Below are 26,567 nucleotides of genomic sequence, written 5' to 3' on the forward strand. Positions count from 1 at the left end.
AACTTCCTAAAAAAGATAATGCTCTAGTCAAGGCCTGGATGTTGAATAGATATTAACTAGCCTAAAAGAAAGGGACAAGATTGTAAACAGGGTATAGCATGAACAAAAACCAAAATGGTCCCTACCTTTAAACCTTTATTTATACTAACCTGTTACCTCATTGCACAAATTTACTACAAGAAATGTCCTTTCTTTCTTCATTTTGCCTATTTAAAAATGCATCATCTTTTCGGTGGGATAAGAGAACGTATGACACCAGAGGTAAAGATAGATGATAAAGACTGGGACTGTATAACATGGCAAACATTGGAGTGGCCAATGACTGTTACTAAATATACAAATATAAAAATGTTTTTGCATGTGGGAAAGCAAATGAATGTCAACCATGTAGAGAGTTGAAAAGGGGATGGTATTCAGGAAAAAACATAATCAAAGCAAACTGGAGTCTATGGTCAACAGTAACATTGTAATACACCTCCATTAAATGTAACAAAGGCAATATGCCAATGCTAAATGTATATGAGAAGGGGATATAGGGGAGGAATATGGGATTCTTGGTAGTGGTGTTATCTGCTGTCCTTACTAGTATATTGTATTGTATGACATGTTATTTTTCTTTTTATCATTTTTTTCTTATTGCTAAAAAAAAAAAAAAAATTTTTTTTCTTGTAGTAATCAATATGTTCAAGTGCTGATTGTGGTGATAAATGTACAACTTTATGATGATACCATGAACAACTGATTGTACACTGTGGATAAATGTATGGTATGTGACTATAACTCTATGAAATTGTAGGAAAATATATATATAGGAGTAAAAGTGTTGGAGAAAACATGGTGAGAGGGATGATGCCTCACCAATATGGACTAACTACAATGTGTAAACTCAGAATTGAATCTTGGAACATAGCCTAACGTGGACATAATAATTGTAATAGTCCCTAGATTGTAAGCTATTACAGCAGTTAACTCTATCCCTGAACTGCAATGCCTTTCTCTAAACTTTGAGATGCTGATCCCGTAGTGTATAACCTGATTGGTTTCTGGAACAATGCATATCTCTGAGACACCTGAAACTCAGAGCTAGAGCTCGGCAGATATGAATGTCAGTATTAGTGCATACAGCCACTGTCAAAAAAAAAAAAAAAAAAAAAAGCTGAAAAAGAGCCCAGATTTCAATTAGTGATATGAATGAAGCAGGTCTGGTTAAGACCAGGGCAAGCCAGGCCAAAGGGTAAAGGTTGAAACTGATTGTGTTTTAAAACTTCAACTTCCATATGAGACCAAGGGAAGAGACATCTATTTGGTACAGGATCTAAATTTTCTAAACGGTACAACTCTACAGTCGATTTGTTCAAACACCACAATTGCATGGAACTTTGAATAGGAAGTGAGATACGGTAGGTTAGTATAGGCTGGAGTGAAATAGTGACACATCCCAGAGTAATTTGGGCAGTTAATAAAAAATATATTTACAGCCTCCCCCTCCCCAGCCCCGAGGATCTGGGGGAAGGTGCGGATGTGTTGGACATCCTCACCTGGACTGGTGTTGATGTTGTCACAAACATTGGGACTGGTGGTTTGATGTGCTAAGCCCTCGATCATGGGACCTGCCTTTATGAAGCTCGTTACTGCAAAGGAGAGTCTCAACTTGCATATAATTGTGCCTAAGAGTCTCCCCCTGAGTACCTCTTTGTGCTCAGATGTCGCCCTCTCTCTCTCTAACTGAGCCACCTCGACAGGTGAACTCGCTACCCTCCCCCCTACATGGGACCCAACTCCCAGGGGTGTAAATCTCCCTGGCAATGCAGTATTACTCCCGGGGATGAATGTGGACCCGGCATCATGGGACTGAGAGTATCTTCTTGACCAAAAGGGGGATGCAAAATGAGATGAAATAGTTTCAGTGGCTGAGAGATTTCAAATGGAGTCGAGAGGTCACTCTGGTGGACATTCTTATGCACTATATAGATAACACCTCTTAGGTTTCAATGTATTGGAATAGCTAGAAGTAAATACCTGAAACTACCAAACTCCAACCCAGCAGTCTGGACTCCTGAAGACAATTATATAATAATGTAGATTACAAGGGATGACAGTGTGATTGTGAAGACCTTGTGGATCACACCGCCTTTATCTAGTGTACGGATGAGTAGAAAAATGGGGATAAAACTAAAGGACAAATGGGGTGGGATGGGGGGATGACTTGGGTGTTCTTTTTTCACTTTTATTTTTTATTCTTGTTCTGGTTCTTTCTGATCTAAGGAAAATGTTCAGAGATAGATTGTGGTGATGAACGCATAACTATGTTATCATACTGTGGACAGTGGATTGTATACCATGGATCATTGTATGGTGTGTGAATGTATTTCAATAAAACTGAATTTAATAAAAAAAAGAAAAAAAAAGTATCATCTTTTCAAGATCCTGTTCAAGCCACATTTCCTAGAAGATACCTTAACCACTCCAAAACAAATATAAACAATGCAGAAATCCTGCAGCATCTAATGCCAATATTGCTCATATTTTACATAAACATGGTATTACAGTCTAATCAATGTGAATTAATCTCATTTTCTATAACTGTATCTAAACTATTTATTATAATAAAGATAAAATAATAGTAAAATAAATAAAATAAACTTTCTAACAATAGAATCAGAGAATAGACATGTTATACATGTATAGTGATAACAACAGATGCATTCCGAGGGATAAGACACAGGACTAGGGTTTTCACTTATACATACCATTCTCTGCTTTCAGCTTCTCCAGCTCTACAGAATTAAGGAGTAAGGCTTCCTTTTCATTCTCCAGTTCTACCACTTTCTTCTGCAAAGAGGCAATATTCCCCTCAGCAACTGCCTAAACAGTAGAACAACAACAAATTAATGGTGCCTCCAATGAAAAACTAATACAAATGTCCACACAGCCTTCAGCATTTTTGTCTTCTAAAAGTTCTCTAGCCATGAAAATATTTTTTAAAATAAGCATCTGCTTATCTGCCTAAGTAATGTCTGAAGTAGGATCACCTGAAGATAAAAAGAGAAATAAAATATTTCACATAAACTCTATCCCATCAGCTTTTGTAGTTAAGACTGAGCCTGGATTATAAGACAGAAATCCCACAACTACAGCCTAAGAAAGAATAACTATTTCAGGTCCATAAACAAACAACAGTATAATGATATTAGATTAATGCCATCAAGATTAATTAGATTAATTAACAATGTCTCTCCTCCTTAAGAAGACTGAGCATGAATGAAGAGAGGCTCTCAAAAAGGAAGAGAGGCAAAAGTAATATGGATCCCTTTAAAAAGCCATAATTGTTTTAATTTTTTCTAAGTATCATAACATTCTTTTGAACTAATTCTGGTATCCAGAATGTTTGGTTTTCCTAATGACAGGCAAAGATCTAATTAAGCCACATCTTTAGCTTTATGTTTTTTTAATATTTTGTCTTTCCCACTGGAATTATCTACACACTTTTTCATACAATTGTAGAATGCTTGAGCCATGAGGATCTTTACAGCACACTGAGCCCCAATCCTTCATTTAATGTTTAAAGAAATGCCAAGGGGCAAGTTTAGGATTTTTATGGTTTTTCACCCTGAGGGAAGTTCCTAGCTTGTACTATACAGGGTGAGTAAAACTCCTATAGAAAACCTATAGGTCTTTCTGGTTGGAGAATGAGCAAACAGAATTTGGGATAAACTCAGCTTCAGGAATGTGAGCGGAAAAATCATAGAGAGGAAAAAGTATCAGAGATGGGAAGCCTCAAATTCTATGTATAAATCACTCCAAATCTCAAACTGAACAATGTACCATTTTCAGGGCAGACTTGAAACAGTACGGCTAACTTAACCGAGTTCTGAGTAGCTTCCCACCATAAGTCAGGGTTTGTATTTTGAGTCCGAACAAACTATTGGCTGATAAACAATCAAAACTCTTCAGAGGACTATAACAAATCCAGAGTCTTGGGAACAAAAGTCACAATACCCAGGATTCAATACAAAATCACTCATCACACAAAGAAATAGGGAAATATGACTCATTCTCAAGACAAAATACAATCAACAAGAGATTGAATTCAACATGACACAAATTTTGGAATTGGCAAAGATTTTAAAGAAGCTATGGTAACTATATTCAAGGACATAAAGGAAAATATGATCATAATGGATGAAAAGATAGAAAATCTTAGCAGAGACAGGGAAACTATAAAATAAAGAGCTAACTTGAAATTCTAGAACTAATAAAAAGAATCCAGAAATAAAAATTCAGTCGATGAGCTTAACAGTAGAAAACAGATGACAAAAGAAAGGATTGGTCAACTTGAAGATATATTAACAGAAATTACTCATTCTGAAAACTGAAGGAAAAAATAGATAAGAAAAATTAACAGAACCTCAGGTGCCTATGGGACAATAGATTCAGTATATATATAATTAGTGCCAGATGACGGAAAAGGCAGAATGGGACACAAAACTTAACTGAAGAAAAAATGGCCCTGTTCTAGTTTGCCAATGCTGCCGGAATGCAAAACACCAGAAATGGATTGGCTTTTATAATGGGGTTTTTTTTGGTTACACAGTTACAGTCTTAAGGTCATAAAGTGTCCAAGGTAACACATCAGCAATCAGATACCTTCACTGGAGGATGGCCAATGATATCCGGAAAACCTCTGTTAGCTGGGAAGGCACATGGCTGGCATCTGCTCCAAAGTTCTGGTTTCAAAGTGGCTTTCTCCCAGGATGTTCCTCTCTAGGCTGCAGTTCCTCAAAAATGTCACTCTTAGTTGCTCTTGGGGCGTTTGTCCTCTCTTAGCTTCTCCACAGTAAGAGTCTGCTTTCAACAGCCGTCTTCAAACTGTCTCTCATCTGCAGCTACTCTCTCAGCTTCTGTGCATTCTTCAAAGTGTCCCTCTTGGCTGTAGCAAGCTCACTCCTTCTGTCAGAACTTATATAGTGCTCCAGTGAACTAATCAAGGCCCATGCTGAATGCATGGGGCCACACCTCCATGGAAACCATCCAATCAGAGTCATCACCCACAGCTGGGTGGGTCCCATCTCCATGGAAACACTCAAAGAATTACAATCTAATCAACACTGATACATCTGCCCATGCAAGATTACATCAAAGATAATGGCGTTTTGGGCGACATAATACAGGCCCCAAATTTCCTAATATAAAACATGCAAGAAGCTCAACCAAAGGTAGGCAAGAAAATTACAAAGAAAACTACAACCAAGTACATCATAGAAAAGGATAATGAGAAAAGTCTTAATCAGTGGCCAAGGAAAAAAATGCCACTATACAAAGGGGAAGAATAATTTGAATGACTACTAACGAATTGTTGGAAAAAATGGAGATCAGAAGAAAGTAATCATCTTTAAAGAAGTGAAAAACCTGTCTATCCAGAATTACATATATCCAGCATAAAAAAAAAAAAAAAACATACATAAGTGAAAGCAAAATAAGAACATTTTTATATAATAGAAAACTAAGAAAATTTCAACAGCAGCAGACCTCACTGTGCTAAAAGAAAAATAATACCGGATGGAAAAAAGATCATTAGAGAGGGAAGAAGAATGTTGCTAACGTTAAGTATGTGGATAAACATAAAAGTCAATGTTTTCCTCTTCATTTCTTTAAAATATATATGACTGTTTAAAGCATAAATTTTTAAATTGTACTCCGGGATTTATAACTTTTGTAAATATAATACATACAGCAACTAAGGCATAAAGAAAAGAGTGAGGTTAAATGGTTAAAAATGTCCACATTTTAAGGAAGTGGTACACTATTAACTCAAAGAAAACACAAAGTTAATGACATATATTGTACTTTTCAGAGCAACCACTTAAAATTATTGTTAAAAGGTACAGCTAAAAATCCAATAGAGTATTTTCGCCTGCTGAAGACTGTGTAATATGGAATGGATTATCCTTTCATATGAACCAACCCAAAAAAAAATACAAAATAATGAAACAATAATTTTCAAAATATTGGACATCAGGCAACTAACAACAGTGATCCCTGAAAAACAGAGAAAAAATGAGATGAGCCCTACAATTAACCACATCTAATGTCTTGAGAGAGTTACCAGGCTGTGACCCAGGAAGAAGGAACCCAGGCAGATACTGGCAGAATCTGAGTTGAGGAGACAAAACTGAGAATCAAGGAAGATCAAGGGAGCTAGAGTTTACAGAACAGAGACCTGAATAGGAGATCTGCAGAGTAGCCCCCACAAGTATTCAGCATAGTACAGAGGAGCAAACATTTATGAGGAAACTACCCAAGGCTAGTGGAAAAACATTTGAAGAGGTTAGAAAACAGCACCAGTGCTTACAAGAGGCCTGCAATAGTGCCTGTTCCCACAATCAAATATGAAAAAACTCATAATTCACAGGGCATGGAATAGAATACTCAGCAAGGTCTTGTCTCTGTAGCAAGGAATAAAAAGCACTAAAGTGAGCACTGATCCAATCTGGGCCTGTCTAACATGTCACAGAAGCAAAATCTGGAAGGATCAAACTTTTTTCAACCAACTTTACTGAATCCCATTAGAAAAATTCCAAAATACATATGTGAATAAAAAATATCCAGCACCTACCAATATCTGGCAACCAATAAAAGATTACCAGGCATGCAAAGAAGCAGGAAAATACATCTTTAAAGTACTGAAACAAAAAATTGCCAACTTAGAATTCGATAGCCAGCAAAAATATTTTTACAAAACAATGGTGAGATAAAGATGCCTTCAGACATACAAGAACTATAAGAATCCATCACCAGCAGACCTACACACTCACAAAAATGTTACAAAGAATCTTTCAGGCAGGAGGAAAATGATACCAGAGAGAAATATGAAACCACAGTGGGGTTGGCAAACTTTGGAGGCCTACCACCTGTTTTTGTAAATCAAGTTTTATTGGAATAAAGTCACATCCATATGCTTACCTATGGACTGTGTCTGCTCTTGCACAACAATGGCAGAGTTGAGCAGTTGCAACAAAGGCTGTATGGCCTGCAAAGCCTAAAATATTTACTATTTGATCCTTTACAGTAAAAGATTGCCAAGCCCTGATCTACTGAAAAGAATGAAAAGTACTAGAAATGGTAACTACAATGTTAAACATGTAAGATTAATTTTCTTATTTGAGCCTCCTTAAAAGATAAATTTTTAAACAAAGATAACAATGTATGGGATTTTAACATATATATAAGTAAAATGTATGACAACAATAGTATAAATCCCAGGAGGGAAGAAATGGAAATATACGATTGTAAGGTTCTATTCTTATTCTATACATGAAGTGCCATTATATTATTTGAAGGTAAACTGATATATTAAAACTGCATAATATAACTCCAAATGTAACCATTAAAATAACAAAACAAAGAGTAAGAGCTAATAAGTCAACATAGAGGAAAAACAGATTCATAAAAAATACTCAACCAATTTTAAAAAAGGAAGATAAAGTAAAATAAAGTTAAGAGAACAGATGGGAAAAATAGAGAACAAATGGCAAGGTGAGACTTAAAACTAATTACATCAATAATCACATTAACTATAAATGGTCTAAACACCCAAATTAAAAGGCAGAACTTGGATAAAATTTGCTGCTTATAAGCAATGTTCTTTAAATATATAGACACAAATAAATAAAAAGTAAAAGGATGACAAAGATGGACCATTCTAACACTAGTCAAAAGAAAACCAGAGAGGTTATATTAATATCATACAAATGAATATTACCAAGGATAAAGATTATTTCATAATGAAAAAGGGGTCACCTAATAAAGAAGACATAAAAATCCTAAATGTTCAAGCCCCTAATAACACAGCTTGAAAACATATGATGCAAAAACAGACAGAACTACAAGGAGAAATAGACAAATACACAATAATAAATCAGAGATTTCAACAGGCCTCTGTCAATGATTTCTAGAACAAGTAGGCAAGAAAATCAGCAAGGATATAGTACACTTAACACTATCAACCAACCATACATGATTGGCATTTATAGAACACTCCTGTCAACAGCAGCAGACGACACATTATTTTCAAATACAGATGGGACATTCACCAAGATAGGCCATAAAGCAAGTCTCAATAAATTTAAAAGGAATCAAAGTCATACAAGGTATGTTATCTAACCACAATGGAATTAAATTAGAAATCAATAACAGAAAGACCTCTGGATATATCACCACAAATATTTGGAAACTAAATAACTCATGGGATAGAGAAGAAATCAAAAGAGAAACTAGATAATATTTTGACTGGATGAAAATGAAACTGCAACAGAATTTTTGAGATGCTGCTAAAGCTGTTTTTAGAGGAAATTTATAGCACCAAATGCCTATATTAAGAATAAGAAAGGCCTCAAACCAATGACCTCAGCTTCTACCTTAAGATGCTAGGAAAAGGGGAAAACAAATTCAAAGTAAACAAAAGAAAGGAAACAATAATGATCAAAGTAGAAATCAATGAATAGGAAACAGAAAAGCTTGAGAAAAATCAATGAAGCCAAAAGCTGGTTTTCTGAGAAGATCAGTAAAATCAATAAAATCAATAAACCTCTAGGAAGTCTAACCTGTAAAATAAGAAAGAAAATAGAAATTACTGATATCAGGAATGGGAAAGATGACATAACCACAGATTCTATAGGTATTAAGAGGATTTATAAGGGGATATTATGAACAACTTTATGCCTATAATATGACAATTTATATGAAATGAACAAATTCCTGAAAAGATATAAACTACCAAAGCTCACTCAAGAAGAAATAAATAACATAATAGCCATATGGCTACCAAACAACTAAAATTTTTCATTTAAAATGTTTCCACAAAGTAAATTCCAGAACTAGATCACTTCATGGGTGGATTCTCACAAAACATTTTAAAAAGACATAATACTATGTCTACACAAATGCTTTCCAAAAAACTGAAAAGAATAGAACACATTCCAATTAATCCTAAAAGGCCAGCATTACCCATCTAGCAAAACCAGATAAAGATACAACAAGCAAAGAAAACTACCAACAGACCAACATTACTCATAAAAAGTCAAACAGAATTTTAGCAAATCAAATCTAACGATATATAAAAAGGAAAATATATCATTGCCACATCAGGTTTATCCCTGGAGCTCCATACATTATTGGTGGGAATGTAAAATGGTACAATCACTTTGGAAAACACTATGGCAGTCTCTTGAAAACTTCCCATACACCTCCCATATGATTGAGGCATGCCACTTCTAGATGTTATCCAAGAGTAAAGACAGCATAGATCCAAAGACTTGTAAATAATATTTACAGAAGCTTTATTTATAATGGCGAAAAACTGACAACAACCTAAATTGTCCATCAACAGGACAAACTGTGGTATCTACAAAGTACTCAACAATACAAAAGGATGAATTATTGCTAAATAAAACAACATGAATTAATCTCAGAATAACTATGCTGAGTTAGAGAAGTCAGTAAAGAAGATATAATTGTTATAAAGGCCTAAAGAAGTATAAACTAACACACAATAAAAGAAATGAAGATCAGTGGTTAACTGCGGAGGGGTAGAGATATGGGGGAAAGTCTAAAAAGGGTCATGAGGAAATTTTAGGGATGATGGATGCAGCCATTTTCTTGATAGAATGGTTTCCTGGTTTATACATAGGTCAAAAATTAACAAACTGTGCTTTAAATGTGTGCAGGTTACCATATGGTAATTACACCTCTAATAGAGGTGTTTAAAAGATAAAAAAATAGATAAAATAAAATTTTTTGAATGTTCAAATATTAAAAAAAGACAAGAAAGGAGAAGAGGAACAGAAAAAAGAGGGGAAAAAACCCAGAAAGCAAAAATAGTAGACCTAAACCCAATCATATCAATAATAACATTAAATGGATTGAACACTGCAATTACAAAGCAGAGATTATGAGAAAAAAATTAAAAAAACACAAGCAAACTATATGCTTCTATATATATATGCTATACAGAAGCATATATATATATATATATATATATATATGCTATATATCTCAAACTATATGCTATATATCTTACAGTATGCTTCAAGATACTTTAAAGAAAAGTTGAAAGTAAAAGGCTAGAAAAGAATATGCTATGAAAACAGTAAGCATAAGAAGAACATAGTTCCTTTATTAATATCATATACAGCAGAACTTCAAGTAAAGAAGTATAACCAGAGACAGTAACATTTCATGAATGAAAAAAGGAACAATTCATCAGGAAGACGTAATATAAATGTGTTCGAACTTCATAACAGAGATTCAAATTATAAGAAGCCACAAAAGACAGAATTAAAAGAAGAAACTGACAATTCCACTAACATAGCTGGAGATTTTAACAACTCCCTTCTCAGCAACTGTTTCTACAACTAGAAAACAATCAGTCAAGACAAGGACAACCTGAAAAACATGGTGATCTAAGTGACACTTCATTCAAAAACTACAGAATACACATTTTTAACAAGCACACAAGGTATGTTCACCAAGACAGACCATATGCTGTATCATAAAACAAGTCTCTAAATTTCAAAGGATTGAAATCCTATGGAGTATAGTCTCTGGTCTATCAAATTAGATTTAAATTAGAAATCAGTAAGAAATAAAACCAAGTATCTGAAAATTAAACAACACATTTCTAAATAATCCATGGTCAAAGAAGAAATTACAAAGAAAATAAGAAAAATCTTCAAAAATATGTGCTCAGAGGGAATTGTATAACTTTAATGCTAATATGAGAAAAGATCTGAAATCAGTGATAGAAGTCAGAAAAAGATAAAATAAATCTAAATTCGTAGAAACACTAAAGAGCAGAAAGCAAAGAAAGTGAAAATAGACCAGCAATAGAGAAAATTAACTAAACCCAAAGTTGCATCTTTGAAAAGATAAAAAAAAAAAAAAATTGAATAATCTCTACATAGACTGATCAAGAAAAATAGCCAACACAAATTAACAATGAGATGGGTTGTGTGTGTGGGGGGGAGGGGGACAAGTATCACTGCAGAGCTTACAGACATTAAAATGATAAAAAGGGACTATATAACCAACATTATTCTAACAAATTTGACATTTTCAATGAAATGGACCAAAACCTAAAAAAAATAAAGCAATAAAAAATACCCAAACCAAACTGGCACAAGATAAAAAAGAAAATCTCATTAGCTTTATATTTATTTAAATGTTTCAATTCACCACAAAAAAAAAAAACACACATGAAAAATTGTTCAGCATCATCTGTCATCAGGAAAATGCATATAGAAACCACAGCTTAAATTTTAAATTTAAATTACAAGACTGTAATTTAAAAGACTGACAACACTAAATCTTTGAAAAGATGTGGAGCAACTGGAACTCTCATATATTTTACATAAAAGTAGGAAATGGTACAACTACTTAGGAAAAAAATCGGCATTTCCTTTTAAAGCTAAATATATATTTATTCTATGACCCATTGTGGTGGTTGGAAGCTGTTATGCACCAACTTTAATCCATTCCTGTGTGTGATGACCTACTGTGGATGGGACCTTTTGATTAGACTCTTTCAATTGAAATGTGACCCCCCCCCCATTCAAAGAGGGTCTTAATCACCTTATTGGAGTCCTTAATAAGAGGATAAAGGACACACAGAAATAGCTAAGAGATGAATTTAAGAGAAGCTGATGGAGAAAAGCCTCAAGGAGCTAAGAGAGGACACAGAGAAGCTCACAGAGGAAGCCACTGCAACCAGAAGCTGAAAGCAACAAAACCCAGAAGCAAAGGACCAGCACATGCTGGCCATGTGCCTTCCCATGTGACAGGTGTTCTGGATGCCAGCAGCTGCCTTCAGGGAATATATCCCCTTGATACCTTAATTGGGACATTTTCACAGCCTTAGAACTGTAAATCTGTAAGCTAATAAATCCCCAATGTTAAATGCCAGTCCATTTTTGGTATATTGCATTCCAGCAGCTTTAAAAACCAAAACACCCAGCAATTCCCCAATTAGTAAATTTACTAAAGAGAAATGAAAACATCTTTCCACAAAAATACTTGTACAAGAATGTTCACAACAGATAAATTCACAATAGCCAAAGTATGAAAAATCCCAGGTGACAATCAATAGGAAATTACAGCATATTCATTTATAAGCAAATTTAGTAAATTTAGCATATTCATAAAATGAAATTCTTCTCAGCAATATAAAAGAACAAATTATGATACATGCAACAACATGGATGCGTCTAAAAACATGCCGAAAAAAGAGCTTTACATACAAAGAATACATTCTGTATGATCACATTTATATGAAGCTGTAAAACGGAAAATTAATCAATGGTGAAAAAACAGAACAGTGGTCATCTCTGGAGGGGGAAGGTGGGGACTAACTGCAAAGGGGCATGGGAATAATCTGTGGGGAAATGATGAGATAGATCTCTTTTTAATTTTTTTTTAATTAGAGAAGTTGTGGGTTGGTAGAACAATCCTGCATATAATACAGGATTCACAACCCCACCCCCCCCCACCAACACCTGCACCAGTGTAGAATATTTGTTACAACTGTTGATATCACTTTTTAATAATTGTACTCTTTTTTTTAAATAAGTTACATTTGTTACAACTGATGAAAGATTATTAAAATAGTATTATTAGCTATCGTCCATAGTTTACATCAGGTTTATATATTTTTCCCATATACCTCCCTATTAGGAACATGTTGCATTGGTGTCATACAATTGTTATAATTCATGAAAAAACATTCTTGTACTATTAACTACAGTCCTTCATCTTTCATAGGATTCACTATATTGTACACTATACCGTATCTTTCAATTTTTATTCTAGTAACCTATACATCCTACAGCTTCCCTTTTAAACCACATTCACCTATACAGTTCAGTGCTGTTAACTATACTCACAATAATGTGCTACTATCACCACCATCCATTTCCAAACCATTACCATCAGCCTATATAGAAAATCTGTACAAATTAAGCATCAACTTCCCATTCCCTAACCCCAATCTATCTCTTGGTAAGTATACTCTAGAATCCAATTCCACCAGTTTGCCAATTATAATTAGTTCGTATCAGTGAAATCATGCAATATTTGTCGTTTTGTGTCTGGCTTATCTCACTCAGCATAATGTCCTTAAGGTTCATCCATATTGTTGCATGCATCAAGACTTCATTCCTTTTTACAGATAAGAAATATTCCATCGTTTGTAGAGAGCACATTTTGTTTATCCATTCATAAGTTGCTTCTATCTTCTGGCAATTGTGAATAATGCCACTTGAACTTCCAGCACAATGCTGAGTTACAGTGGTGATACTGGGCATCCTTGTCTTGTTTGATCTTAGAGGGAAAGCTTTCAGTCTTTTATCATTTTAGTAGGATGCTAGCTGTGGACTTCTCATATATGCTGTTCGTTATGTTAAGAAAGTTTCCTTCTATTCCTGGTTTTCTTAGTGTTTTTATCAAGAACAGATGCTGGATTTTGTCAAATGCCTTTTCTGCATCAATTGAGATGATCAGGTGGTTTTTCCTCTTTGAGTTGTTAATGTGGTGTATTACATCAACTGATTTTATGTTGCACCACACTTGCACACCTGGGACAAAACCCATTTGATCATGGTGTATAATTCTTTTAATATGCTGCTGGATTCGATCTGCAAGTATTTTTTTTTTTGAGGATGTTTGTATCTATCTTCATTAGAGAAATTGGTCTGTAATTTTCTTCTCTGGTAGTATCTTTATCTGGTTTTTGTATTAGGATAATGATGGCCTCAGGGAATGAATTAGGTTGTGTTCTCTTTCCTTCAATTTTTTGGAAGAGTTTGAGCAGAGTTGCTATTAATTCTTGGAATGACTGGTAAAATTCATCTGTGAATCCATCTGGTTTTGGGCTTTTCTTTAGTTTTGGGAGGTTTCTGATGACTGAGTCAATCTCTTTACTTGGGATCGGCCTGCTGAGGTCTTCTGTTTCTTCTCAAGATGGTGCAGGCTGTTCATGTGTTTCTAGGAATTTTTCCATTTCAACTAAGTTGTCTAACTTGTTAGCACACACTTGTTCATCATATCCTCTTATGATCCTTTTTATTTCTGTGGTGTCAGTAGGAATATCCCTGTCATTTCTGATTTCATTTATTTACATCTCTCTTTTTTTGTCAGTCTACCTAAGGGTTTGTCAGTTTTATTAATCTTCTCAAAGAACCAAATTTTGGTTTTGTTAATTCTTTTGTTTTTCTATTCTTAATTTCATTTATTTCTTCTCTAATCTTTGTTATTTCTTTTCTTCTGCTTGTCTGGGATTAGTTTGCTGTTCTTTTTTCTAGTTCCTTCAGGTGTACAGTTAGGTCTTTGACTTTAGCTCCTCATTCTTTTTTAATGTAGGCATTTGGGGCTTTAAACTTCCCTTTCAGCACTGTCTTTGCTGCCTCCCATAAATTTTATGATGCTGTATTCTCATTTTCATTCTTCTTGAGATGTTTACTAATTTCTCTTGTAATTTCTTCTTTATCCCACTGATTATTTTAGAGTGTGGTGTTGAACTTCCATATATTTGTGAATTTTCCAGTGCTCTGCCTATTATTGATTTCCAGGTTCATTCTGTTATGGTCAGAGAAAGTGCTTTGCATTATTTCAATCTTTTTAAATTTATTAAGACTTGTTTTCTGACTCAACAAGTGGTCTGCCCTGGAGGATGACCCATGAGCCCTTGAGAAGAATGTATATCCTGCTGTTTGGGGGTGCAATCTTCTGTATATGTCTGTTACATCTAGTTCATTTATCATTATTACTCACATTCTCTTTTTCCTCTGTCTAGATGCTATATTTACTGATGAGAGTGGTATGTTGAAGTCTCCCACTATTATTGTAGAGACATCTATTTCTCTGTTCAGTTTTGCCAGTGTTTGCCTCAATTATTTCTGGGCACCATGGTTAGATGCATAAATATTTATGGTTGTTATTTCTTTTGGGGGATTTCTCCCTTTTATTAATATATAGTGTCTTCTTTGTCTCTTATAACAGTTTTGCATTTAAAGTCTATTTTGTCCAAAATTAGTATAGCTACCCCAACTCATTTTTGGTAACTGTTTGCATGGAATATTTTTCCCCAACCTTTCACTTTTAACCTATTTGTGTCTTTGGGTCTAAGGTGAGACTCTTGTAAACAGCATACAGTTGGATCATACTTTTTATTGATTCTGCCAAGCTATGTCCTTTGACTGGAGAGTTTATTCCATTAACATTCAATGTTATTACTGTAAAAGCAGCACTTCACCCATTTTATCCTTCGGTTTTTTTATGTCATATCTTTTTTTTTTTTTTGCCTCTATTATTTCTGTTTTAGTTATCCTCACTGATAATGTTCACTTCTACACTCTCCTGTCTTTTCCTTTCAGCCTGCAGAATCCCCTTTAGTATGTTTTGTAAGGCAGATCTCCTGTTGATGTATTCACTCAGTTTCTGTTTATCTGTGACTATTTTAAATTCTCCCTCATTTTTGAAGGACAGTTTTGCTGGATAAAGAATACTTGGTTGGCAGTTTTTCTCTTTCAGTATCTTAACTGTATCACACCACTGCCTTCTCGCCTCTGCAGTTTCTGATGAGAAACTGGCTCTTAGTTTTACTGCGGTTCCCTTGTATATAACGAATCACTTTTCTCTTGTTGCTTTCAGGATTCTCTCTTTATCTTTGGAATTTAACATTTTGATAGTAAGTGTCTCAGAGTAGGTCTATTAGGATTCATTCTGTTTGGAGTATAGTGCACTTCTTTAACATGTATACTGATGTCTTTCACAAGAGTCAGGAAATTTTCAGTGACTATTTCCTCAAATATTCTTTCTGCCCCCTTTCTCTTCTCTTCTCCTTCTGGGACACCCATGGTACATGTGTTTGTGTGCTTCACGCTGTCATTCAATTCCCTGAGACCCTGCTCAATTTTTCACATTCTTTTCTCTATGTGTTCTTCTGTTTATAAGATTTCAGCTGTCCTTTCTTCTAGCTTGCTGATTCTTTCTTCTGTCTGATCAAATCTACTGTAGTACACCTCTAGTATAATTTTAATCTCTTTTATTCTGCCTTTCATTCCCAACATCTGTTACGTTTCTTTATATACTTCTGAATTCTTATCTTCTCACTGTGTCTTCTGAATATCCTTTATCTCTTTAGCCATATTTTCCTTCATCTCTGTATTAGTTAGGGTTCTCTAGGGAAACAGAATCAATGAGAGATGTCTCTGATTATCAAATTGTAAAAGTGACTCACACAACTGTGGGTATGCACGAGTCCAAATTCTGTAGAGCTGTCAACAAACTGTCAACTCCAAGGAAGATGTCCGATGAACTCCTCAGGAAACGAAACGGCAACTTCGACGAACTCCTCAGGAAATGAACTGGGATCTTCAACAAACGTGTTCGATGAACTCCTCAGGAAACGAACCAGCAACTTCGACGAACTCCTCAGGAAATGCTTCACTGGGCAGCCGAAGAAGTGAAGGTCCTCTATCTGTCTTGCTTATAAGTCTTCAACTGATTAACTGGATCAAATCCAGCCAATTGCATTCTCTCATTGTGGAAGTCACGCCCTTTGATGAGTCATCAGTCACAGCTGCAGGCAATTGACTGCTGATCCAATAAACCAGCCTGTTGGTTTATCAACCAGCCTCAAACGTCCTCACAGCAATTGTTAGGCCAGTGTTTGCTTGACCAGACAGCTGGGTCACCTGGCCAAGTTGACACATGAACCTAACCATCACAATCTCCTTTAATTGATTTAGGAGGTTTGAACATCTTTGATTAGTTGTTCCAAATTCTGTGTCTCCCCTTAAGTTTTGATTTGTTCCTTTGATTGGGCCATACCTTCCTGTCTCTTAGTATGGCTTGTAATTTTTTGCTAATGTCTAGGCATCTGATCATCCAGGTGAGTTTGCTCTGGAGGTCAGTTTCTCTCTTTTGCCTACACCCACAAAGGGGGTGTAGACTGGTTCCAAGGTGCCCTGGGGAAGAAATCAGGAGGGATGCCAAACATCTCTTTGATGGCTCCTAGAATCTGTGCTTTCCTGGCCTGTCCAGCAGATGGCACTCTTCAGCAAACTGTTCCCTGAAGCCCTAAAGAGGTACTATGCCTTTATGTCTCCACTGACTCTGCCCCTGCCAGCAGCTTTTGCCAGGGCAGGCTGAAACCATAGCTCAGAGCTGGGTCCCAGCAATCTGAATTCACTAACCAAAAGCCGCAATTGGTGTTCAGCAGTGCCCACCCCCATGTTCTCGGGGAAGACCCCCCTTCAGCAAACAATTCCCTGAAGCTCTAAGAAAGCACTGTCTCTTTAAATCACTCCCATTCAATCTCTATCAGGGGCAGGGTTGAAACAGAGGCTGTCAGTTGCTTTTGTCCAGAGCAGGTTGAGACAAAGCTGCCCTTAGAGCTAGGACCTAGAAAGCCTAGTTCAGTAATCAAAAGGTGTGATCAGTGCTCAGCCATATTTGCCCTATTGTTGAGGAATAGGACTTTTATGTCCCTTTCTGACAGTAGCATCCAGCAAGGGACTGGATCCTAAAGAGGCCTGCCACAAGAGTGGGGGGTGGACCCCAGCTTCCATCAGCATGGAGAGTGCTACACACAGTTCTTCACCAGTTTATCAGTCTCTTCCTCCTACTCTTCCCTGGATGCTGTACAGTGTTCTTCTGGCCTCTGGAGCCCCAGAACAATTGTTTTAGATAGTTCCTGGTGTTTACTAGCTGCCCTGGAGGACAGGCTGAGTCCAGTAGCTCCCTACTCCCAATAATATGTTAGACCTTGATAGGGGTTTGGGTAACACAGTTTGACAAAAGTTAATAATGAATGGTATACTTAAGATCTGTGCATTTCATGGTTTATAAATTTTACCTCGAAAGAAAAAGAACTATAAGCACATATTAAAATCTAGTTAGAAGCTGGAGGCTGGTGTGGAGAGGATCAAGGTCTCTCAGGCAGCTGCAGGGCTTCAACAGTGCAGAATGCCTGAAAGGATGGCCTACTGGTTGGGGTGCCAGCCAGGAGGAACCCCTTCCAGGAGCCCAGATCTTGTACTTTTCTCTAAAGATTGTAGGAAAGAAGTTCATTGACGAACGCCTTCAAGCACAAAGTGATAAACAACTGCCTCCAAGTTTCAAGAAAACTCTTTTAGATATTTGAGACCTTTCCTGTGGCCTGGTCCTATTTGTCAAAATTCTACAGAAACTGATATTCTGCTCAAATAAGGAAAATGTGTGAAAGAGTAGGTCTTTTAAATAACAAGCCGGTTCTTTTGGTGAAGTGCTTTATACATAAACAAAAATCCTACCAACAAATATACCAAAATACATCTCTTTCATAAGTCAATTACCAGTGTTTCTATACCTGGAATACCATGTGTATTTTATTTGCTGGATGTTTACATTTTAGGAAGGAAAACATTTTTACTTTAAAAGAAATTGAATGTCTGCAATTTGTTGTTCAAAAGATTTTTATACCATAACAAAATTTGTTCTTATCTCATAAATTTAGCTTCTATATGAAGATAAGCAACTATAAAATTCAGCGGGGGAAATAGGCTTTACTAATCAAATGATGTCTTGATTTTTCTAAATGAGAAGACTGTTTTATTTTTAAACACTAAACATGGGAGCTGTTTCTAGCAAGCTTTTGGGGGAAAGATTAATGTTTTATTATATATGAGGTTGCCCCATCCTGTGTATGAAGCATATTTGATCTTTGTCTTTTTAAGTTCCTTTATATTATGATTATGCTTTAGCAAACACTACATCATTTCATGTCTTTAATAAATGTTTAAAATGTAACCTACATTCAAATGTTTAAAAACAAAGTAATGTGAAAATATTATAGCCTCAAAGAATTACTAATGTCACAGTGTTTTATTTTGCTGATGTGCCTTCAGTTTGATTGGGGACACATTTGAAAATGATACTTTGTGTTTGTAATAATCACTGAAGAGTTTGGAAACAAAATTTCTCCTTACTTCATCATTTTCTATGGCAAATGAAAACTCTGTCAGTTTGGAAGGGTGTAATTTTATAATGGAGATAGATTCATGTAGTTAAGCTTAACACTAGCCAACTAAGATGACAAACTAAGTGTCCTTGTTCTGATATTCATGCTTAAGAAGATGCCTTCAGGTAATTATAATCTAGCTTCCCAAAGAGATATTTGTAAAGACAGAAAGAATACACTGGCCAATCATTGCTTCTTGGCTATTTTTCACTATTAATTAATTAATGGAAGCATTATGATTTCTAAAATAGACATGAATTTGGTTAGACTGAATTGTATACGATAAAGCTGATTAAATCTGAGTCCATCAAAAACAAAATTAACTTCTGTACTGGGAAAACTGATTTTAAGATCAAAAGTAATAATCCATCTCCAATCCAGATTTCTGAGACCTTAGGATCAGAAAGGTTCCTGAGTTCATGATGCTCTTCTCTATTATTTTCTAATTATTAGCTGCTGGCACACTACATTAATGCATTTAATGATTCCTTTCAACTGGTACTCCCACAAAAAAGCTTTTTATCAGGCAGGCAAGACACAATACTTTTACTGTGTTCTAGATCAATCTTCATTAAAGTTCCTAATTATAGATATAGCAAAGACAGACCAGATTCATAAGAAGTTCAAATTTAATTACCTGTAAGTCCTTGTTATAAACAGCTGGGAAAGAAGTCAGAGATGCTGTTTCATGATTCTGTAAGGTTGGTTTATTTAGAAATTGGCTAATTTCTTTGGATTTTTGCTGGAGTTGATCTAAGAAAAAGAAAATAAATTTAAATGACATCTGCCTCAATTCTGAAATTTAGTGAGTTACTCTAATTCCATTAGCTTAATTAAAATTATGATGCCAATGACAACATTTTTATTTTAACTGCTTAAATACTCTTAAGGACCAAATGACACCTCAGTAAACCACTTCCTTTGAAAGTACAATAAAATAGATATTAACATTTTTTAAAACTTGTATTCCTGTCCGCCTTCAAAACAGTTCTTGCATTTTTTGTTTTATTTTCCTCATTCTTCACTTAAGCTTTGTAAGTCCCTCCAGGATTCAATAACATGGTTTTGATAATAAACAAGGTTCATTTGTTAAGAAGACAATGTGCGAGAGGAGCTAAGATGGTGGCATAGAGAGGAGTGGAAGACTGTTAGTCCCACCCTGGAACAATTCATAAATGACCAAAAAACTAGTAAATAACCTGGAATAACTGCAGGGAGACAAACGTGACTGTCCACTCATCATCCACCAACCTGAATTGGGAGGAATGCCCGAGATTGCAGCATAAAATCTGTAAGTAAAAATGCGAACTCGCGCTGAGAGCCGAGAGCCCCTCCCTCACGGAAACCTTGCAGTGCTAGAGAGCAGCACTCCCCAAACAAGCTAGTGGACCTCAGTCCAGCTCCCACTGGGGTTTTAATGCTAACTGCTTAATACAGACAGCAAATCCCCAACAAGCAGACAGAGGCTTTTGGTGACAACTGACCTTGGGAGAGTCGGGGGACCTATCTGTCTCAAGACTGGGAGCCCAGAGGATAGGGTGCTATCTCTGGCTGATGGGTGAATCTGGGAGCTTTCTGTCCCTTTCTCTCTCTGTGGAGAAAACCTCAGCCATTTTCAGCCTGCGGCGCTTTGCAGTAAAGAAAGCGTCAGACACTTTAAAATCAAAACACTTTGATCAGCAGAGTCAGAGAAACAAAGAACTTATTGATATGCAGCTGACCTCTCTGGAGGGGGCATAGCTTCCCAAGAGGAAAGGAAGGGGCCCAGCTCTAATGCCTGCCTTACCAGAACCAGAACCCAAAGCCTGGGGGAGGAGAGCCACAGGCCACACCCTCTTACACCAACCAGTGACAGGCTGATAGGTCTGGGCAGAAAAGCACAGGTGTGTCAATCCTCTAAGAAAAACCTTCAGGGAAACTGGATACTGAATATTTCCTCCTTCTGTGGCCTGAGCCTGTTCTCGTCTGGGAAAACCTAATTGTGTGGCCTAGGAGGTCAGATGCCTAGACAACAGAAAACTACAACCTACACTAAGAAAAATGAAGTTATGGCCCAGTCAAACGAACAAATGTATACTTCAACTGAGTTACAGGAATTTAAACAACTAATGCTAAATCAATTCAAAAAGTTTAGAGAATATTTCACAAAAGAGACAAAGAAAACACTGGGCATACATAACGCAGAAAATGAAAGTTCAAAAAAACAACTAGTAGAATCTATGGAAATGAAAGGCACAACACAAGAGACGAAAGACACAATGGAAACATACAACAGCATATCTCAAGAGACAGAAGAAAACACTCAGGAACTGGAGAACAAAACACCTGAAACCCTACACACAAAGGAGCAGATGGAGAAAAGAATGAAAAAATATGAGCAACATCTCCAGGAACCGAAGGATGAAACAAAGTACAAAAATGTACATATCATTGGTGTCCCAGAAGGAGAAGAGAAGGAAAAAGGGGCAAAAGCAATAATAGAGGAAATAATCAATGAAAATTTCCCATCTCTTATGAAAGACAAAATTACAGATCCAAGAAGCACAGCGTACTCCAAACAGAATAGATCTGAATAGGCCTATGCCAAGACACTTAATAATCAGATTATCCAAGACAAAGAGAGAATCCTGAAAGCAGCAAGAGAAAAGCAATCCAACACATACAAAAGAAGCTTAATAAGACTATGTGCAGATCTCTCAGCAGAAACCATGGAGGCAAGAAGGAAGTGGTGTGATATATTTAAGATCCTGAAAGAGAAAAACAGCCAACCAAGAATCGCATATCCAGCAAAGCTGTCCTTCAAATATGAGCGAGAGCTCAAAATATTTCCTGACAGACAATGAGAGACTTTGTGAACAAGACACCGTCCTACAGGAAATACTAAAGGGAGCACTACAGAGTGATAGGAGAAGACAGGAGTGAGTGGTTTGGAACACAATTTTGGGAGATGGGAACACAGCAATGTAAGTACACTGAACAAAGATAACTATGAATACAGTTGAGAGAGGAAGGTTGGGAGCATGTGAGACACCACAAGAAAGAAGGAAAGATAAAGACTGGGACTGTGTAACTTGGTGAAATCTAGAGTGTTCAACAATTGTGATAAAATGTACAAATATGTTCTTTTACAAGGGAGAACAAGCAAATGTCAACCTTGCAAGGTGTTAAAAATGGGGAGGCATTGGGGGAGGGATGCAATCAACATAAACTAGAGACTGTAACTAACAGAATCATTGTATTATGCTTCCTTTAATGTAACAAAGATGATATACCAAGGTAAATGCAGATAAGAGGGGGGGTAGGGGAGGCATATTAGACACTTGACATTGGTGGTGCTGTCTGACTCTTTATTCTACATTGATTTAAGGTTATTTTTCCTTTTGCTGCTTCCTAGCATATATGACTCTGTCATTTTTTTTTAGCTGTCATTTTTTTTTCCTCTTTCTTTTGCCTCTCTACCTTCTTTGACTCTCCCTCCTGCCTTGTGGAAGAAATGTAGATGCTCTTATATAGATAGTGGTGAAGGTGGTGAACACATAAATATGTAACCATACAGAGAACCATCGATTGTTTACTTAGGATGGAATGTACGGTGTGTGAACAAAACTATCTTAAAAAAAAAAAAAAAATGGATTGATGACAAAACCTTGAGGGCAATATACTGAGTGAAATAAGCCAGACACATAAGGACAAATATTGCAGGGTCTCACTGATAGGAACTAATTATAATATGTAAACTCATAGACATGAAATATAAAGTACTAAGATATAGGATGAGGCTTAAGAATGAGGAGCGGTTGCTTAGTATGAGCAGAATGTTCAACTAGGATGAGCTTAAATGTTTGGAAATGAACAGAGGTGTCGGTAGCAAGATGTGAGAATAACTAACAGCGCCGAATGGTGAGTGAATGAGGTGGAAAGGGGAAGCTCAGAGTCATATATGTCACCAGAAGGAAAGTTGGAGGTCAAAAGATGGGAATGTATAAAACTGAATCCTATGGAATTCAGAACAAATGTATGACAATACAATTAGAAGTTAACAATAGAGGGGCATATAGAGAAAGAATATATACCTATTGCAAACTATATACTACAGTTAGCAGTATTTCAATGTTCTTTCATAAACAGTAACAAATGTACTATACCAATACTACGAGTCAACAATTGAGGGGGGTTGGTTAGGGATATGGGAGGATTGAGTTTCCTTTTTTTTTTCTTTTCTTTTTCATCTTTCACTTTATTTCTTGTCTGGAGTAATGAAAGTTTCTAAAAAATTGAAACAAAATTAAGTGTGGTGATGGATGCACAGCTGTGTGAGGGTGCTGGGGCAACTGATTGTGCACTTTGGATCTTTGGATGATTGTATGGTATCTGAACAATCCCAATAAAAATTATAAAGGAAAAAAAAAAGAAGACAATGTGCTCATGTCACTATTAACGTGTGATGCCTCTCAAGGCTTTCTGGTTAATATTTAGTTGTTAAACAGAAATTTTGAACTTAATTCTTTTAAAAATCTTTCCCAAGTATATATATTATATATATTAATGTTTAATAGAGGTTATCATTTGGGGAATATGACTGGTGAGATGGAGTTATTGAGGGAGTTTCACTTTTTAATTTATAAACTTCTAAAATGCTTAATTTTTTGGAGGCACGTATTGCTTTTATAACACATTTTTTTTAAAAGTTTTCTGTAAACCTTTCTAAAGGATAAAGGTTTTCTTTAAAAAGAAATTCTCACCTATAAGAAAGCATTCAGATACATATTTAGATCTAAGGATGACTCATGAAATTCAAGTCTGCCAACCTATGCACCTAAATCTGGCTTGAGTTTTCCCACAAATTAATTGAAATCCTACTAATTTCAGTCACTGAATCCTTCAGGCCCAAGTCTTGTTTCACATAGCATTTAACATCACAATCAATAGCCATTAGTATTATAATGATAATTATAACATCAGCTGGATAATAACTTCGGTCACAGGCAGGAAAAATGCAACAGAGAGCTCAGGAGAAAAGCGTTTCTTAATTCTTCTTCTGATTCAACTGGTTTGAACAAATGATATTGTCAATAACAGATCCCTGATATTTGGAAGTAGGGGTCACTCAGGTGGTAGAGATTAAGTTTCAAAGGCAAATACTGACCTTCCAGCTGCTGAATGGCCTGAGCTGACTGAACTGCCTGTTCATTTTTATCTTGAAGAACCTTTGAATTTTGATCCTTCAGGGTTTCACAGGCAGACTGCAGCTCTCGTTCAGTCTTTTGAAGCCTCAAAATGTGACAAGTCTTCTCCTCCATTTCTGCTTCGTGTTTCTGCTCCAAAGCACAGTACCGAGACTCCAGTTCAGCCTGGGCTTGGCCTGCTTGCTCAAGCTGTTCCAAAACATGATGCATTTCTTCCTGCAGGTTATGGGAAGGATAATTTTCTCTCTGCCACTTCAAGTTCCATCCTTTTCCATCAGTATTTGGACTCCTGTCTTTCTGTTTCCATTGTGTTCCTCAAAATATTCTGCTCAGCTTCCATCTGCTTATAACTGCTGAGAGAGAATCTAAGAAAAAAAGACAAAGCCTCATGAGCCATAAATTCATCCTTTCATTTCAATAAACATAGCCAAGCACCCCTTCTAAGTGAAGCACTAGGCTACACTGGCATAGGACTCTGTTTTTGCTTCTTGGCACTTCTGACAGTTTGTACTTATATATATTTATTTGTGTCGTTATCTTTGTTTTATTTTTTGTTTGTTTTTAATTTGCATTTTCTAAAACAACTGACTCCATTCACCATCTCCCTTCCTGAAACGGTCATGACCTAAGAGAAACAATCTCCTTTCTGTAGAGTTCTTTAGGCATGTCTGATTTGTATTCTCCAATTAAATTGTAGCTACAAATCTCTACATAAACTCTGGGTAAATCAAGCAGTAGCAGACACATTTTCTGCCAAGAAAACACAGGGTTACCTTTTGAAATTCTGGTGTCCTAGTTCTAGTTATATGTGTATTTATTTTTTTTCATTTCTGTCTTACCTGTTAGAAAATAATTCCATAAGAGAAGGGACTGTGTGTGTTTTTATTCTCATTGTTCTCCAGGACTTACTACAGTTTATGGCATACAGTGGTACCCAATAAATCGTGAAAAAATGAATGAATGAATCCAGTCCCTATCCTCAAGGAACTCAAAAAATTCAGTTGGAGAGGCACACTTAAAAAGGGATAATTATAATATAATAATAGGCCATGATAGAGACTTATAAAGTGATAATAGGAGCAGAGAAGAGCGATGGTTTAGGGAAGCCCTCCTGAAAGAAGAAGCTACCTATCTGAGACTTGGACAATGGGGAGGTTAGTCAAGTAATAGTTATTAAAAATAATACCTTTAGGCAGAGAGACAGGCCAAACAAAGCACAGAGGTAAGGAAAAAAAAAACAAATAGTATCTATACAGTTTGGAGTAGTTGGTGATTAAATCTCTAGCAAGAAAAGATAGATGAGGCTGGAAAAATAATGAAAAACCAAGTCATAAGATCTTGATATACTATGTTGTCAAAGTAAATGGAATTTGCTCTTTAAGTAATGAAAGACCACGGTCACACCTGATTTTTAGATATATCCCTTAGTTGCTATAATACAGGATATATTGGGGGGAAGAGGGGTAGAACAGAAGTACAGAACCTTGTCAGTAAGCACTCACTATGCAAGATATTCCGAGCTAGAACTAGGGTACTGATAGTATAGATGAAGAGGAGATGATAGATTCAAGAAAGAAATTAAGAGGTAAAATCAGCTGAACTTGATAATTAACTCAATATTGAGTCAAATAATAGGGAGGGAAACAAAAAAGCTACAGGTTTATAATTTTGAGTGATGTTCCCTATCAGAGGAAAATACAGTAAGAGGAATAGGTTTTAAGGAAGAGAAGATGAGGTTTATTATTGCTGTTGTTGTTCTTCTCGAGTTGAGGTGTTTTGGGTGGTAACCATATTCCAAAGAAGGAATGATACAGTAAAGCACAAGAACTATTCAACACAGAGAAGGGGTAAACTAATGGAAAAGAAACTCAGTTGAGGAAAATATGACATTCCTTTGAGAGAGTAGACCCTAGGCCCTAAAATCACAAAGGAAAAGAGCAACAATAAAGATATGAAAGGTAAATTCCATGTGGTAAAGAACTATACCTGTTTTGCTCATCATGGTATTACTACCATTTAAGCACAGGCTATTTGTTGAAAGAATGAATAAATGACATTTATTCTCTGAAGGTTTATAGTAGGATTTTATACCTCCTTCCTGGAAAACTAAAGTGAAAATGAATACTCCAAGGCAGACAGTAAAGATCACAAGGCAGTACCTGGTTTCGCTGTTCTGCAGCAGTCAACTCTTTTTGCAGCAGGTCTACCACTTGAGTACGGCCCAATAAGGCTTCTTCATGCTCTTCAAGCTTCCTCTGCAGCACCCTCAAGTTCTGAGAAGAAAATATTTAAGATGTAATATGCTAACAATGAGCACTATTATCTGCTTA

The 26,567-nt window shown here is 36.1% G+C and overlaps 2 protein-coding genes across 2 annotated transcripts in view; both read right to left on the reverse strand.

The window, feature by feature from the left end:
* GOLGB1 (golgin B1) overlaps window positions 1–24,577 on the reverse strand; it is an 82,258-nt gene extending 57,681 nt beyond the window's left edge. The window contains exons 1-3 of the mRNA XM_037836520.1: window positions 24,198–24,577; window positions 19,689–19,804; window positions 2,751–2,865 (exon numbers count right to left, since the gene is read on the reverse strand). Coding sequence (XP_037692448.1) covers window positions 2,751–2,865; window positions 19,689–19,804; window positions 24,198–24,447 — 481 coding nt within the window. The 5' untranslated portion in view covers window positions 24,448–24,577. The remainder of the gene's footprint in view (window positions 1–2,750; window positions 2,866–19,688; window positions 19,805–24,197) is intronic.
* Window positions 24,448–26,567, reverse strand: part of LOC119534322 (golgin subfamily B member 1-like) — a 37,302-nt gene continuing 35,182 nt past the window's right edge. The window contains exons 8-9 of the mRNA XM_037836532.1: window positions 26,397–26,510; window positions 24,448–24,602 (exon numbers count right to left, since the gene is read on the reverse strand). Coding sequence (XP_037692460.1) covers window positions 24,582–24,602; window positions 26,397–26,510 — 135 coding nt within the window. The 3' untranslated portion in view covers window positions 24,448–24,581. The remainder of the gene's footprint in view (window positions 24,603–26,396; window positions 26,511–26,567) is intronic.

The sequence above is a fragment of the Choloepus didactylus genome, chromosome 1 (assembly GCF_015220235.1).
Source record: "Choloepus didactylus isolate mChoDid1 chromosome 1, mChoDid1.pri, whole genome shotgun sequence".
Lineage (NCBI taxonomy): Eukaryota > Metazoa > Chordata > Mammalia > Pilosa > Megalonychidae > Choloepus > Choloepus didactylus.